Below are 16,877 nucleotides of genomic sequence, written 5' to 3' on the forward strand. Positions count from 1 at the left end.
ATTAATGAAGTGTGACAATAGCACGCCTGGTTCAGGGAGAAACAAACAGCTCCGCTCAGAACCACTGCATCCTGATTTGGGGCAGAGCACTAATAGGCCAGGTCTACAATACAAACTCATGCTGGCATAGCTGTCTGTCAGAAGCATGAAGAGGTGTGATCCTAGACTGACACAGCTGTGCCGGCAGAAGCCCCTAGTGTAGACATGGTTATATTGGTAAAATTGCACTCTTACCAGTATAATTTATTTTGCTTAGGGGAGCTGGGATAAACTGCATCCACACTAGGAGGGCTTTGCCAGCGTAATATACCAGTATAGACATACTAACAAAGCCTTTAGGTTTTGGCTGTAACCTCTCGGGTGGCTTATCTCACGAGGAATCATCTCCTTTGCAGTTTGGCTTATTGGCCATTCTCTGTCCCTGGGGAAGCAGGTCTGGCACTCTTAAATCCTCCACTCTCTGGATTATCATTGTAGCATCCTTTAGGTACACTGGTTTCCTGACTGGTCAAGCACCAAACTCCTCATGTTCGTCTCTAGGTCCTGCACAGTTTCATGTTGCTAGAAGCAGTCTCTGTGTGGAGATAAAGTGCTGGAACATGGTCCTCTCAGTGCTCTGTTGATCATGACGCCAGTTTAGCTCAAGTATGGGCTTGAAGTTAAAAGTATTTAAGTGCTTTGCTGAATCAGGGCCTGTGATGTTACCAGTCTGTGTCCTGGGTATCCCATTCTATTACAGGTTCATGCTGTTGTGGTCCACAACAACTGTGTTCAGTATGTGTAGGATAATGGCAACAGTGATAAAGTGCATTTCTTCCCCACTCTTAAGCACTGGTGGCCACTAGCCCTTTAATGTCTTGGTGTGAGAAGTTCAGCTCCTTCCCCCCGTGGTTCTAGTCAGACACTACTCTGAGGTCCTTTTTGTCCAGCTCTGTCTATTCAGGTGCAAGGGTAAAAGATGGCATAATACCAAAGAGTATGCAATAATCCAGTGTCCTGGCCAACATTCACTTTTTTCCTCTGCCTTTGTCTCCTACCTCAGAATGTGGAATATTTGTCACCTTTGTATCTAACTCACTGCTTTGGGACAGCTAGAGGGTGAAAACAGATACTGTATATGAAGACCAAATTAACATTCAGTCCGGATAGAACATAGGCTTTCTCATGTACTGAAGCCCTCTATCTGCCCTTTGGATGTCAGTCTTATCACTCCAGAAACCATGGTGTGAATTTCTGACCTAGTACATAATCAGCTGCTTTAATCTCTACAGAGATATTACCTGATCATGACTGGGAGAATCTCGAGTCCAAAGAGGGGTGGTGCTCAAGATAGTACCTCTTAATGTGGTCTACCCTATGGAAAAAGTTTGAGAGCCCCAGTCCTAGCGCACACGTCCTGTATGTGAAACACAAGCATCAACACTAGTTTCTTTTTTTCTCTCCTCTTTCTACCCCCCTCCCCCCAGCATTGGAGTGGATGGATTTGGTCAGCCAGCTGGTACTCCTGGCCGCCCTGCGACTGCGTATGGATACCGTCCTGATGAATCTTTCTACTACGGCTATGGTACCCGATAGAGCATCCCTCTGCGTTCGTTAGGGTGCTGTCTTCCTGCTCCATTAGAAACCAGTTGTATGTAGCTGACTTTAGAGCACTCCCTGGTAATGCATGGTTATACTGGAATGGGTCTGCGTGATATGTATCCTTTGGTATGTGTTAGCTCTAGATAAACCTAACCCTTTCTGGTTCTAGCATTTCAAACAAAGACTGTGTTCACCCCTCAGTTTCTCTCTTTATTATAATTTTTGTACAGTGTTTGCCATGTGACTTGAAAGCAAGTATTGAAAAGCTACTAGACTGGAAAGTAAACATTACATTATGTATATTAAGCAAGTAATTTAATTTCTATTAAAAAGAAAAACCATTCAGTCAGTGCTGATGAATGCTTGAGCTCCACGTTTCTCTCTGGTTCATGGGGGATTTTTGTAATTGCCTCTTGTAGAACATTTTAAGTGATGTACATGTACTGTTGAAGTACTTGAGTAAGCCTCCCACAGGAAGAGCCTAGTGCCTGGCATCCAATAGCTATACCCTAGAACACTGTTGCAGAAATACAGCACTGGATTCAAACATCCCAACAGCACACAGCCCAGAGGGTATGGCGCTTTACAGCTGTAACATTGGAGGGTAGATGCAGATCTTGAGCTTGAAACAATTTTCAAACAGTTACAGCAGGGGTGGGCAAACTTTTTGGCCAGAAGGCCACATCTGGGTGGGGAAATTGCATGCAGGGCCATGATTGTAGGGCTGGGGTAGGGGGTTGGGGTGCAGGAGGGCGTGCGGCATGTGGGAGGGGGCTCAGGGCAGGGGGTTGGGATGCAGGAAGGGTGTGGCAGGGGGCTCCGGGCAGGGGGTTGAGGTGCAGGAGGAGTGTGAGGTGTGGGCTCCGGCCCAGCACCACTTACCTTAGCAGCTCCAGGGTGGCAGCAGGGCTAAGGCAGGCTCCCTGCCTGCCCTGGCCTTGCACCGCTCCCAGAAGCGGCCAGCACCATGTCCCTGCGGCCCCTGGGGCGGGGGGGGAGGGGCAGAGGTCTCCATGCGCTGCCCTCACCTGCAGGTACCTCTTCCGAAACTCCCATTGGCCACAGTTTCCCGTTCCCGGCCAGTGGGAACTGCAGGTGGGAGGGAGTGCCTGCCGCTTCCGGGAGTGGCACGGGGCCCAGTCCAGGGCAGGCAGGAAGCCTGCCTTAGCCCTGTGGCGCCATGGAGGTGTCAATCCCACAGGCCGGATCCAGCCCACGGGCCGTAGTTTGCCCACCCTTGACTTACAGCCTACTACAGTTACAGTAAGAGCCATCTCCACTATCTAAATGACCACAATTAGAAACAGCAAAGAGTCCTGTGGCACCTTATAGACTAACAGATGTTTTGCAGCATGAGCTTTCGTGGGTGAATACCCACTTCTTCGGATGCAAGCTTCGGATGCGTCTGTTAGTCTATAAGGTGCCACAGGACTCTTTGCTGCTTCTACAGAACCAGACTAACACGGCTACCCCTCTGATACTTGACAATTAGAAACCATGCTTAAAAAGAATGCTTTAACGTTCTAACAGAGTTCCTCTAGCCTTTGTGTATGAGGCCATGCAGTGTTAGAACAACATATGCTGTAGCTAACTATGGACCTAAGATAGAGCATGATTTTTAAGCTGCCCAACCCAATTTTGCCCCATCCCAAAACCTGAGAACCACCCCATTAGCTCACAAGCACAGACTGTAAACTGTTGACTAGCAGTTACAGGGCCAAGAGGTTCTCCACTTGAAACTAACATACTTGCAGTGATACCATTGTTTTCCTGGGCCCAGATTGTTAAAGCTATTTAAATGTTGCTGCACTCAGTGTTGCAACACCTAGCTGATATAGAAGCTCAAGTCTCATTTTTAAAAGTGATTGAATAGGATTTAGGCTTGTAAGTGCCTAAATCCCTTTTGAAAATGAGACTCAAGCTTCTAAATCATTAGGCATTGCAGTGATGAGCACAGCAACACCTAAATACCTTTAAAAATCTAGGCCCTAGTCTAGGGTGGGTGCAGCATTGTTTGGGCTAGCAGGAATCCTATAATAGATTCCCTGTCCCCAGTAGGTGTGGGAGAGCATGCTACCAGCTCAGTGTTTTGAGCATTGGCCTGCTAAACCCAGGGTTGTGAGTTCTATCTTTGAGGGGGCCATTTAGGGAGCTGGGGCAAAAATCTGTCCAGGGATTGGTCCTCCTCTGAGCAGAGGGTTGGACTAGATGACCTTCTGAGGTCCCTTCCACCCCTGCTATTCTATGAAATCTACGTCAGACTGACAGTGAAGAAAGGGCCCAAAGAGCTCATTTTCCAAAACAAGATATACTTCAAAATCCTTTTTTTAAAAGTGGCTGTTTGATTTACAGAATTTTTTTTCAATCTCATCCCTTTTGATTTACTGGGATCCAAGGCCTGTATTATTAAACTCACTCACCTAAGACCAATGTATATGCCAAGGGAAAGATTTCAAAGGCGCAAAGGAAAGTTAGGGAGTTGGGCATCTAACTGCCATGTGTACCTCTGAAAATCTCTCCTAAAATATGACATTGCCTGAAAAACCCTGTGTGATCTTTCAAAACTTCATGTGGTCAGTTCCAGTTAGTCAAGCTACACATAGCATTCTGTGCATGCGTGGGTGAGAGAGAATGGTAGGGACTTTAAAAACAGCCACAATACCAAACCAGACTTCCTCCCAGATGCTGCCTCAAACGCTATTCTTGGAGATGGGACAGTTACTAGCATTGCTGCTGCTACAACTAAAACCCCTTTTTAATCCTCCAAATCTGTTGTACGTTTCTAAAGCAACCTTTAACAAATCTATTAAACTCGTGATGCCTTTTTGTTCCCAATACTGCCCCATTCTAGATCTCTCCTACTGATCTGGGCCTATGTTTGTGTGCATGGAGGCCATGCCACATCTGCCTGCCATATCTCAGATGTAGACATAGTTACAGCTGCGAGGGAAACTCCTGGAACTGCATACACCCGAGCTTTTCATTTGGAGAACTCTGCATTCACATCTGTTATTTTAAAAGATCTTCAGAGAACTAGCATTAAATTTTTCAAAGCCGTGGTCCTCCTTTTTGAATTTGCTTTGAAAGCAGTTAATAGTGGGTTCTTAAAGGCTCCGCACAGTACTAGGGAAACTAAAACTGCATTTAATTGGGAGTTTCAGGTTAACAAGGACTATAGCTAGGCCTGGCGTATGTTGTGTGCCTGTAATTGTACTACGTCTGATCAGTCCCGAAATAAATAGGAATGGAAAATCTCTGGCTGCATTTTAATATCAAATATTGGAAATTTTATGAGAAAAGAATGAAACTAAATGTTCACAGCTTGGCTAAGAGCAACTAAGGGAAGGGAATCATTATCCACAAGCAGGGCTTGGTAAAAACTCGCCTGAGGACTGAGCTTGCTAGCCAGGATGAAAAACAGCTATGCTGCTATGTTCACCAAGGCAGGGATGTCAAAATCATTCTGGGGAGAGAGACAAAATCTCTTTAATTATGGTCTCTGGGCCATGTAAAAATGCATGAGTGCATATGTTCTCAACCCACAGCAGATCAACCATGGAGGTCAGTGGGAGATTTGGGAGTCTGGCCTATAAACTAACCTTTTAGTTATTCTCATTATTTACTGTGTTCAGTTCCTTCGAGGCATATTCTGCATCAACTGGAGGAAAATTCTGCTCCCCATTAGGAGCCTTGCTATTTCTGCCCTTTGTTGTTCTTGTTTTCTCATCCTCCTTTCTCTTTCTCTCCCTCTTCCCTGGCTTTAGGTTGCTCCTCCTTCCTTCCCAGTGTTTCTTTCCCTGTAATATCTTCCAGTTTGCGGTCAATTCCTACCCCATTCCACTGCTAAATTAAACAAAGATGAAGTGTCTAACGTCTCATTAGTGCAGAGTTAACACTACAGTGAGATTAATAGAAGGCAGAGAAGATCACATCTCTGAGCCAGTGTTTCAAGCTCTCTGCAGACACAGACAATACTGTACAAGTAACATTGGGTTTGCAGTTGGAAGATTTTCTTCAGAACCCTGAAAGCAAGAAACTTTATTTTTAATAATGAAAGCTGAGATTCTGCTGATCCTGAATATGCCATGTGGGCTACAAACAGTCTGTGCATCCTGTGGTTTGTATGTCTGATACCTCTGCACTAAAGCCACAACCCCAGCCGTGTAAAGAAATAAACCAGTTGTGTGCTTATCATGATGTAGTGTATTTAATTGCAGTGTGTTATCAATCAGCTTCCTATTTAACACTTCTTCCATCTCCCTTGCGTTTGGTTTATTTGTATTATGCTAGTACCTGGAAGACCCAGTCATGGCCCTCAAAATAATAAGTGCTTGATAAACACAGAAAAAAAAGACTGACTCTGCCCCAAAGAGCTTACAATCTACTTTCTTGCTCTGCTTGGCTCTGCCCTACTTCTTGTTCATTGTGTATCTCTTCGTACGTTTGATTTTCAGGGTCTTCTCTTTTCTTTCTTCTTATTCTGCAAGGTCTTTTCCCCTGTCTGCCTTGTTTTCTCTCACACACCTCTCCCTACTTAAAGCTCCATGTTGAAAGCCTGGTCCAAAGACTCTAAAAGCTTGGCTACACTTGCGAGTTAGTGTGCAATAAAGGAGCCCAGGGTGCACTAGCTCACTACCTGTCCACACTGGCAAGGCACGTAGAGCGCTCTGACTCCATGACTACAGCGCTCCTGGTAATTCACTTTGGCAAGTGAAATAACGTTTGCTGCACGCCCGCTGAAGCGCCGCAGCGCCAGTGTGGATGACCTATCCTGTTAATGCGCTCTGATCGGCCTCCAGAAGTGTCCCACAATGCCTGTGCTAGCCACTCTGGTCATCACTTTGAACTCTACTGCCCTGCCCTCAGGTGACCAACTGTCAGACCCGCCCTTTAAATTCTCTGGGAATTTTGAAAATCCCCTTCCTGTTTGCTCAACCAGGTGTGGAATGATCTCAGCAAATCTTTCCAGGTGCCCATGCCTCCATGCGCCAGGCAATCCCCAGTATGGAGCAACGACGAGGTGCTGGACCTCATCGGTGTTTGTGGGGGGGAAGCTGTCCAGTCCCAGCTGCGCTCCAGCCATAGGAATTACGATACCTTCGGGCAGATATCAAGGGACATGATGGAAAGGGGCCATGACCAGGACGCACTGCAGTGCAGGATTAAAGTGAAGGAGCTGCGGAATGCCTACCGCAAAGCCCATGAGGCAAACAACCGCTCTGGTGCTGCCCCTGCATCCTGCCATTTCTACAAAGAGCTGGACGCGATACTTGGGGGTGACCCCACCTCCACTCCGAGCACCACCATGGACACTTCAGAGTCCAGTTCAACAAGGCAGGAGGAGGAGGAGGAGCAAAGCAGCAGCGAGGGTGCTGAGGAGGAGGAAGACACCCCGGAATCCCTAGATGCATGCAGCCAGGAGCTGTTCTCAAACCAGGAGGGAGGTAGCCAGTCACGGCAGCCAGTGGTTGGGGAAAGACAAACACCAGAGGAGGTTCCCGGTAAGCGGCTTTTATTTTGGGAAGGAAGTTATTTGGTGCGGGTTCTTGGGGCGAGGAGGGTTAGGGCTGCGTGCATGCCTAGGTGCAGAATAGGGCGTTGATGTGCTCTCTCACAATGCGGTAATCAGCCTCAGTGATCTCTTCAAAGGTCTCATCCAGACCCTTGTGCAGGCTTGTTGGGAGAGCCACTGTGGTCCTTGTCCCAGTCAGGCTAACTGAGGGGCAGGGGGACCATTGCTGCACACAGGCAAGCTGCATATGGGTCAGGGCGGAAACTGCATTGCAGTAGAAGACCCTCCCTTGCTTCCCAGGTCACCCTCAGCAGTGAGATCTTCCAGGACGAACTCCTGTGGAAAATGTGGGGACAGTGTTCAGTATAGGCCCCCCCTGCTGCTGTTGGCTCTCCCCAAGGCACAGAAACCCAGAGGACAGTATGACCATGAAACAATCAGTCACGCTTGACCCTGTGCTTACTCACCATTTTAGGGCTCCTATGGGTTTATGTGTGCTCGCTTTGGGACGGGCAAATTATGCTATTGTGTAGACTGTGCTTGCCCTTAAGTACAAGGGAATCATTGCTTTATCTGGTGTGAACAATGCTGCCTCTGTTAAGTGTTGCATTTTGCCTTTACAGATGCAACCTTGAGATCTCACCCGTCCGTGTTATGACTGGCCAAAAGACTCCAAAGAATCAGAAAGAGGCCACGTAGAAGCAAGGAAGACATGTTGCATGAAGTAATGCAGCATTCAAGTAATGAAAATCAGAAAGTGCAGGAGTGGTGGGAGAGTGAAAGGAGGATCTGTCAGCAGCACGAGGAGCGCTGGCACAAAAGTGCAGTGCTCCAGCAGAAAAGCACAGATCGGCTGATAAACATAATGGAGCGCCAAGCAGACTCTATCCAGGCACTCTTAGCCATGCAGGCGGAGCACCACCGCGTCTTCTTTCCGCAGCCCTTGTCCCAAAACTCTTTCCCTTGTGCCCCCATGTCACCTCCAACCCACTTTCCCCAACATCTGGGTTCTTACCACCACCAGCTGCCTCCAACACCTGTAGCTTCACACTCAGCCCTGAAAACTAATACCCTTACCCACTGCACTCAAGCCCCATCACTATGCAGTATAGTCATCCTGAAGTGCAGCACTCATTGCACAGCACTCCGGACAGAACATACACAAATCTGTGATTGTACTGTTCTTCACCCCACCCTTGCCCTTTCTGTTTCCCAAGCAGTAGTGTTTCTTTTCAATACATGAATTTTCTTTTCAATAAATGGATTTTTTGGCTTTGAAAACATTTTTATTATTATTGCATAAAGTAAAAAAGACCTTAGCCCAGGAAAGAAAGAGGCACTGCAAGTCAGCACAGCAAACACAGATTCCTACTAACATTGGAACCACTGCACTTCACTCCCGTGCAGGGCACCAGACATTACTGGTATCTTTCAGCCTCAAATTGCTCCCTCAAGGCATCCCTAACCCTTGCAGCCCCATGCTGGGCCCCTCTAATAGCCCCTGCTCTCTGGCTGTTCAAATTCTTTCCCCTTCCCTTCACAAATGTTATGGAGGGTACAGCACATGGGGATGCTGTTATCGACCAGGTCCAGCTTCCCATACAGAGAGCGCCAGCAGCCCTTTAAATGGCCAAAAGCACATTCCACAGTCAGGGCCGGCTTTAGGGCAATTCAGCCGATTCCCCAGAATAGGGCCCTGCAACATCCCGAAGAAGCTGCCGCTGAAGTCCCACCACAGTCTTCGGTGCCAGTTCAATCGCTGCCGCGGAGGAGGGTCCCTCTGCTGAAATGCCGCCGAAGGCACCGGCAGCCAGTTGAGCTGCCGCCGAAGTCCCGGCACTGTCAGCGGCGGCAGTTCAATCATTGCCGCTGTCTTCGGCAGCATTTTGGCGGAGGGACCTTTCTCCGTGGCAGCGATTGAGCTGCCGCCGAAGACAGGGGCAGGACTTCGGCAGCAGCTCCTTCGAATCGGGCCCCACGGTGCCTAAAGCCGGCCCTGTCCACAGTCATTCTGCACTGGCTCAGCCTGTTGTTGAACTGCTCCTTGCTGCTGTCAAGGTTCCATGTGTAGGTTTCATGAGCCACGGCATTAAAGAGTAAGCGGGGTCTCCAAGGATCACAATGGGCATTTTGACTTCCCCTACGGTGATCTTCTGGTCTGAAAAAAAAGCTTGCAGCTTCCTCAACAGGCCAGTGTTCCGAAAGATGCGTGTGTCATGCACCTTTCCGGGCATGGCATGTCATGTCATGTCAATGAAACGCCCACAGTGATCCACAAGCGCTTGGAGAACTGTAGAGAAATACCCCTTCTGATTAACGTACTGGGAGGCTAGGTGGGCTGGTGCCAGAATTGGAATATGCGTGCCATCTATTGCCCCTTCACAGTTAGGGAAACCCATTTGTGCAAAGCCATCCACAACGTCCTGCTATACGGGGAGGTTTTGGCAAACCAGTAAAGTGCCTGAAACCACTGTGGCTTATTGTTAAAAGCAGCCTATTCAGCAGTCTCAGCTTGACCAAGGCAGGAGGGGAGCGGGGGTTGAGGTGCCACAGAAAGGGCAGCTTGACCCCACATCCTTCCTGATAAGAATTGTGTTGAAGTTGCTTATACATGCATTTTTAAAGAGCAGGATGTGCCCCAGGAATGTCTATTGGGATCTCAAGGCTGCAAACTCTGGAAAAACCCACACCTGGTTAATCAATAATCAGAAGGAACCTCTTGCTTGACCATTGAAACTGCTTACTTAAGTTTTCTTTAAGGGACATGTCATTCTATTACTAATATATAAATAAGGGGGAAAAGTTTGAGGTAGTTGGACTCATTTGGGAGTCTTTTGGGACTCTCTTTCTGGATACATCTTGCGGTCCCCACCAGCAGACGGAAGATTTGGCCACCGGAAGCCTGCTGCTGTGTCACTCGAGAGCCACACTCAGCTTTGGTAATTATCAAGGGTTGGGGGTGTTTTACTAATCTGTTGCAGACGTGTGTAAGTGCTTGAGACGCAGTAAAGTTTAGCTTTAAGTGAAAGCACTCTTGTGTTGTCCTGTTTGTGCCAGCCATCTATCGGTCGGACGGCCGTGTCTCACCTGATTTATTTCCTGACACCTCCTCGCACAGAGTAAAAGTTATCAAGAGCTTTGGGTTAAAAGAACCCCTGGTAACCCTGCGCGTTACCCAGAGTCACGGTTCTTCTGAGCAGGATGTGATTAATGGCCCTGCAAACTTGCATCAACACGATTCCAACGGTCGACTTTCCCACTCCAAACTGGTTAGCGACCGATCGGTAGCTGTCTGGAGTTGCCAGCTTCCAGATTGCAATAGCCACCAGCTTCTCCACCATCAGGGCAGCTCTCAATCTCATGTCCTTGAGCTGCAGGGTGGGGGCCAGCTCCTCACACAGTCCCATGAAAGTGGCTTTTCTCATCCTAAAGTTCTGCAGCCACTGCTCGTCATCCCAGACTTGCATGACGATGTGATCCCACCACTCAGTGCTTGTTTCCTGAGCCCAAAAGCGGCGTTCCACGGTGGTGGGCATGTCCGTGAATGCCACAAGCAAACTCGTGTCATGCATTACTCGAGTCAATATTGTCGGAGCCCTCATTGTCCCTTTGGATCCTAAGGAATAACTTGATTGCCAAACATGACGTGCTGGTGAGACTCGTCAGCAGTTCAGGCTCCATTCCCGCAGACCAAAAGGGAAAACAGAGTGCGCAGTACAAAAAACGTTGAAAGATGGTGCCAAATGTGGATGGAAGCACAGAGAATGCTGGGATGTGAATCGATGCATCACGGGGCATTGGGACAGGACCCAGAATGCCCCGCACCCTCCCCCCCTGCACAAGCCACAGCGCCAGAATGGGAAGAGGCGCTCTGTGGGATAGCTGCCCATAATGCTCCCAATGCCGCTGCAAGTGCCGCAAATGTGGCCACGCCAGTGCACAAGCAGCTGTCAGTGTGGACAGACTGCAGCACTTTCCCTACTGCGCTCTCCGAAGGTAGGTTTAACTCACAGCGCTCTACATCTGCAATTGTAGCCATGCCCTAGGTTTTGTCTACACATTCAGTTGTTCCTGATTAACTCCATGTGTGGACACTTATTCCAAAGTGAGTTAATCTAAACAAGAACAACGCACTCTTATTCTGGAGTAAGAGTGTCTACAGATGGAATTAATCAGGAACAACTCGAGTGTAGAAAAGCACTTGGTTCTAAACCCCTCTGTGCAGGGACTTACCTTTATTAATATCCTTGGAACTGCCTAGGTTACTTGTGGGTGTTATAGACAACACTCGTTCTCTTCTACTTATAGTGTCATCCACCATCCTCTCATATGTGGGACTTCAAGAAATGTTTATGACATAGCCAGAGAATTAAACTGAAATTATCAAAGGAAAATGCCTGGGTGATAAATCAGATTATTATTAAGTTGTTGCTGCTCAACCTTTCTTAATGGGTCTATGTTTTATGGTTTCTGATTAGAGACTTACAAACACTATCACAATATAAATAATGTGATCAGTTTTGAAACTCCCAAACACCTCTGGCTGCTAGAAAGGGAAGAGCATTTTCTCTAACTTTCTACCCAAATCCTCTTGACTGTTGTAGAAGGGGATGAGATATCTGATACTTTACCAGCATCTGTTTTTGGGTCCTAGTCCTGGGTGAGTAGCTCCATTCCTGCCCATGAAATTTTCCAAGAATCAGTGTAGTAAAACTTGCCTTAAAGCCTGAGTCTGCATGACTGCTCCCCACAGGCCTTCCAGAAGCAGCAGCAAAAGCTGACAGGACCCTGATCCAAGATTTTCACTGGATCACTTTGGGAAAGCTCTGAACCGCAGAAGAGACACTGGAGTGGCTGGCAGTGACTGTGGAAGACTACATTACATTGTCTTGCACTCAGAGCACATTTGGAAGGCTACCTTTGCAAGTATTCAAGTTAGAAACTATTTCAGATGAACACAAAGATTCTGTTGAAATTGTTGGCAGGTAAATGCTGACAAGGCTTTTCAAATCCTGTCTGTTAATATATTAAGGGGTGTAATCATAACAAGAACATTCTTTAGGGTGAAATAAGGGATTTATGTAAGAAACAGAAATGATTTGAGAACTACACAAATGACCATGGCAGCAGAAATTTACCAAAATGTAACAATAAATGAGAAAAATCAAGCACCCAGCAGGGATGGAGAAGAAGAAATGTAATCAAGAGGGATATCAACTGCACTTCAAGCAGGCACTGCTACACCGAGGGAGAGGGTAAAATGAGGCCCTGCCATGGTAACCCCTCCCCATCATCTCTGGACCTGGGGGGGGGCACTACTCATTATCTCCCTCCCCTCAGCCATATGGGATTGGGAAAGAAATGGCAGGGAGGAGCCAGCCAGAGCCTGAAGCTGGCACAGCAGCTGCACAAAGGGACCATGGTTCAAGCAGAGACCAATGGACAGTGCCGTTACCAGACTGCTTTCTGCCATTTTCACAATGAAAGTTCTCGCCCTCTGCCAACGGGCTTTTGCTTCAATCCCTCCCTCACAATCTCCAGCCCTGTGTTTTCCTATCTTCCCAGCTAGCTAATCCCCTCACAATATAACCGCAGGGAAAGGATTTAAATAATAAACACCCACCAATTACAAAACTGACATGATGTTTGCTGCCATCTCATTGTTCACTCAATGTACTTACCTTTTTCTCCACCCTTTGTCTTGTCTATTTAAATTGTAAGCTCTTTGGGGCAGGGACTGTGTGTGTGCAGTTCCTAGCACAATGGGGTCCTCTTAATGGTTGCCCCCTGGATATTACAGTAATAAACTTGATAAATAAGGGCAAAAGGTGATGCAAACACCTGTACCTCAGCCTCAGAGTAGTGCAGGCAAGCAATAAGAGCCAGCAATCGAAATCAATATGTCCAAAACACCACAGAGCAGCCAGCAATCAAGAAAGAAACTCAGTTCCCCATAATAGCCACATGGTTATACAACGCCTCAAACTCTGTCACCGTAGTACATAGTGCAACTGGAAATCAGCCCATGCCTGTTGCTGAAAGGTGTTTCCATCATTACTCTGCAAAAATATGCACCGAGGCCAAAATTTTCAAATGTGAATGAATGCTGAAAGTTAGGCACTTAAATCCATATTTAGGCACCTGAATAAATGTCCTGATTTTCTTAGGTGCTGAGCTACCACAACTCCTCTGGATTTTAGTTTTTGTGCTTAACTTTTAGACACTACTGTTTATCCAATCTTGGTTTAAGGCTTCTGAGCTGCCCACCTCTGCATTCTTCATCAGAGGGAGTCCACACTTGTGGACCTTATTTGATGTCCCACTTTGTTGTGTAGCCAATACACGAGACATATGAGGGGTGTGAACACCTGCTGTAATTCGCTCTTTCCCTTCCCATTACCCTGCTTGATCTAAATGGTCACAATCATCTTGTTGCCAACATGTCAGCCCCTGCAGTGCCTAGCTCAGGTAGTAGCACTGATGATCCAGCTCATTGCCATCTGAATCTGCCAATCTGAGAGAAGAGGGTGGTGCAGGGGAAGAAGTCCTTTCTTCAGGAAGCAGTCTGAGTTTTGTGTAAAGGTTCAAGCTGACTCTTTATTTTGTCCAAATGGCTCTGACCATTTCTATTGACTATGGATTTGCTGCAGATAATGCAGCAAAGTGTGATGCTTGCTGTGCTCATTTACCGGCCAATACAATGGGAGTTAGGCACATAAATACCTTCTTGGATCTCAGCCCTTGGTCTGCTTCCCAGCAGTGGCGGCATCTAAGTTCTGGGCACAGACTGAGAGCTGTCTAGAATAAGATACAAGGCATGTTGCCAACACACACATTCTAAAAGGCTAGTGCAGACAAGGCAGTGTATACATGTTAAACTGGTCGCGTTAAATGCCTAGAGGGGAGTCCAGGTGTTAGCACAGTTTGGAACATCTTAGTTACATGTGCTAACATCCTTTAAATCCTAATCTAGACGAGGCCAGGGGGATGGGTGCGTTGGTGTGTACCTTGATTTATACTATATTTTAAGTTCATAATGACTGAGCAAACCAGATCCTAAAGCCCCCATGCTATATGGAACAGGGATAACATTTGAGGTGTGAGAAGCCCAGACCTCCCACTGTACTATAGTAATTCCTTTTAATATTCATTCTTCTGTCCAAAATACTCTAATGAAATCTCTCCCCTGAGTCATTTTACTATGAAACACAGAGCAATTAGTTTTAATGGAATTGAAAATATCTCCTATGATACACACGTTATGTCACTAAAGAAAATGCATAGTATTTATGGGGGGAAACTTTCACACAGACCACCTGCCTTGTGCATGTAGTTTTCACCTAGTCACCCACGCTGTTTAGTCTAGCAGCTATTGCTAGACTCCCTGCCACTCTGCAGTGCCTATGTGGGAGACTGAATACACACAGCCCTAACAAGCAAGCTGGGGAAGGAAATTGGCTCACTAAAGGCAGTCAGAGGAAGCTTGTATATATAGTTAGGAGGGGAGACACCTATTCCTCAAGCCCCTAAATGACACGGGCAAAACGAGTTTTCACATAGGGTGGAGGGGAATTTAGACTAGGGAGTAGAGGCCACTCAACAATTTGCCGCCAAGGCAAAACTTCAATGCGCCATTTTCAACCTTCTAGAATAGAGGTCAACTGTGACTGTGGTCTTGGACTTTCTTGGGGTGCATGATGAGCCTTCTCATGGTTCGTAGAAGTGAGGTGGGGGGGAAGCACCAGGGTTTCAGTGCCGTTCACTCAAATTTGAGTGAGTGGCGTTGTGACCTGGCTTGCAGCATCACTCAGCTTTGCACCAGCTGCCCCAGCCAGCTGCCTGCTTTGCCTATAGGTAGAGCAGCCCCTGCAGGGAACCTCTTTTGCCCATGACATTGTAATTCAGAGAGCAACGGAAGAGTAAACAGAGGATATGAATTATCAGTGCAAACTTTGTACTCCAGTCTAGTGATCTACAGGGTATGGTCCAAGCTAAAGTTTGATTAGAAAACCTGGGAAGAGGCTGAATGCAGCATGTACATTGTGTGCAAGCAGGTAAGCCATTCCTGTTAAAGGCCCATGCAAGTTCTGTTGTCTTCTGGGTACAACTCAAACCACAACCATGAATTCTTGTTCCTCTGAATTGCATTGGACTGAACAAAACAAAAATCACAAAAGCTTGATCATGGTCTACAAGCACCTATGTGGGGAAGAGATTTCTGATAGCAGAGGGCTCTTTAATCTAGATGACAAAGGTGTAATGAGATCCCATGGCTGGAAACTGAAGCTAGACAAATTCAAACTGGAAATAAGGTGCAAATTTGAACAATAAGGGTAATTAAGCACTGGAAGAACTTACCTAGGGATGTGGTAGATTCTTATCACTTGAAGTCTTTAAATCAAGGTTGTTGGCCTTTCTTAAAGAGATGTTCTAGCCCGACTAGAAGTTACGGGCATGATGCTGAAATTACTGGTGAGATTCTATGGCCTGTGTTATACAGGTCAGACTAGATGGTTATAATGGTCTATTCTGGCCTATGGGAGAAATTGTTCTTGTTAACATAACCTCTGAAAAAGCTCACCATCTGGTGTCCTCAACTATCTTGCTATCCATACCCACAACCAATGAGACTATACAACCAATGAGAAACAGAAGAAATTGAGACAGGAGGCACTTTCTGCACCAGTGCCTGAAATATGACTGAAAAGAGACTTCCTCAAGTAATCGGGAGTCAAAAAGTGTCCCATTGAAAAGTAATGATGAAAAACCACTCCTGACGCTGGGAGAAAAGAAAGAGATGACATCGCACTATGCAGCAACCTGCCAGCAGATCAGAAATGAACACAGAGGATCAAGCCTCAAACAGAATATGGAGCCATATCCTGGATGGCTCTCTACTACTTCTAACAAAGAAATGAGGGCTCTGCCTCTTTTTTACACTTTGGCAACACTTGCATACCTTGTCATGCCAATAAAGTCTCACTGAATTGAACTGCTCAAACACCATGGTATTACTGTATGAGTAAGTGTTACATTTAGCAATAAAGTTTAGATTATAGTGAACAGAATCTTAGCAAGCAGTCAGACTATAGGAGGCCTCATTATTATTCACTGATAACAGGTAAATAAATAAATGAACCTAGAACCTATCTGGTTCATAGAGATCTATGCTTTCTAACAGCTCTGCTTTTATAGATTATAGCACATAGGACTATTCTCTAAATGCCAATCAGATCAACCCTGAGACTAGGGGCCACTGTTGTTTTCCTGTACCAGTATCCCTCCAGTAAAGGTAAAGTTGTGGCTCAAGAACATTCTCATTGCATGATTGATGTCTCTTCCTTCTAAAATAAATGCTTGAGTTTTATCTGGCCACTTCTGTAGCAACAGAGGGTTTTTATGCCTGGTCTACACTTGCAACTTTTGCCAAGTGGCTTAAGGGTCTGATATTTTCACACCATTTCTATGCTGGCAAAAAGCCTAGCATAGATGCAGTTATACTGGCAAAAAAACAAACAAACAAATTTTTGCTGGTACAGCTTTTTTGTTTGGGGAACTGGTATAAGTTTTATTGTAAAAGCACTCTTTCGCTGGTATAAGCTGAGACTACACTAGAAAGGTTTGCTAGTTTAGCTATACTGGCTAAACAAAACTCTACCTTGAGACAATATTCTTCTATAATGAACCTTAGTGGCCTCATCTGCTCCCTAAAATTTTAACTTAGAGCTTGTCTTCATGTACAGCACTACAGCAGTGCAACTGTAGCACTTCGGTGAAGATGCTC

The 16,877-nt window shown here is 46.4% G+C and overlaps 1 protein-coding gene across 2 annotated transcripts in view; it reads left to right on the forward strand.

Moving 5' to 3' along the window:
- KIFAP3 (kinesin associated protein 3) overlaps positions 1 to 1,781 on the forward strand; it is a 145,586-nt gene extending 143,805 nt beyond the window's left edge. For both annotated transcript variants that reach the window (XM_039484253.1, XM_039484252.1), the window contains exon 20: positions 1,467 to 1,781. In XM_039484253.1, the coding sequence (XP_039340187.1) occupies positions 1,467 to 1,575 (109 nt within the window). In that variant the 3' untranslated portion in view covers positions 1,576 to 1,781. The remainder of the gene's footprint in view (positions 1 to 1,466) is intronic.
- Positions 1,782 to 16,877: the final 15,096 nt, after the last annotated feature.

This window comes from Mauremys reevesii, linkage group 8, assembly GCF_016161935.1.
Source record: "Mauremys reevesii isolate NIE-2019 linkage group 8, ASM1616193v1, whole genome shotgun sequence".
Classification (NCBI taxonomy): Eukaryota; Metazoa; Chordata; order Testudines; family Geoemydidae; genus Mauremys; species Mauremys reevesii.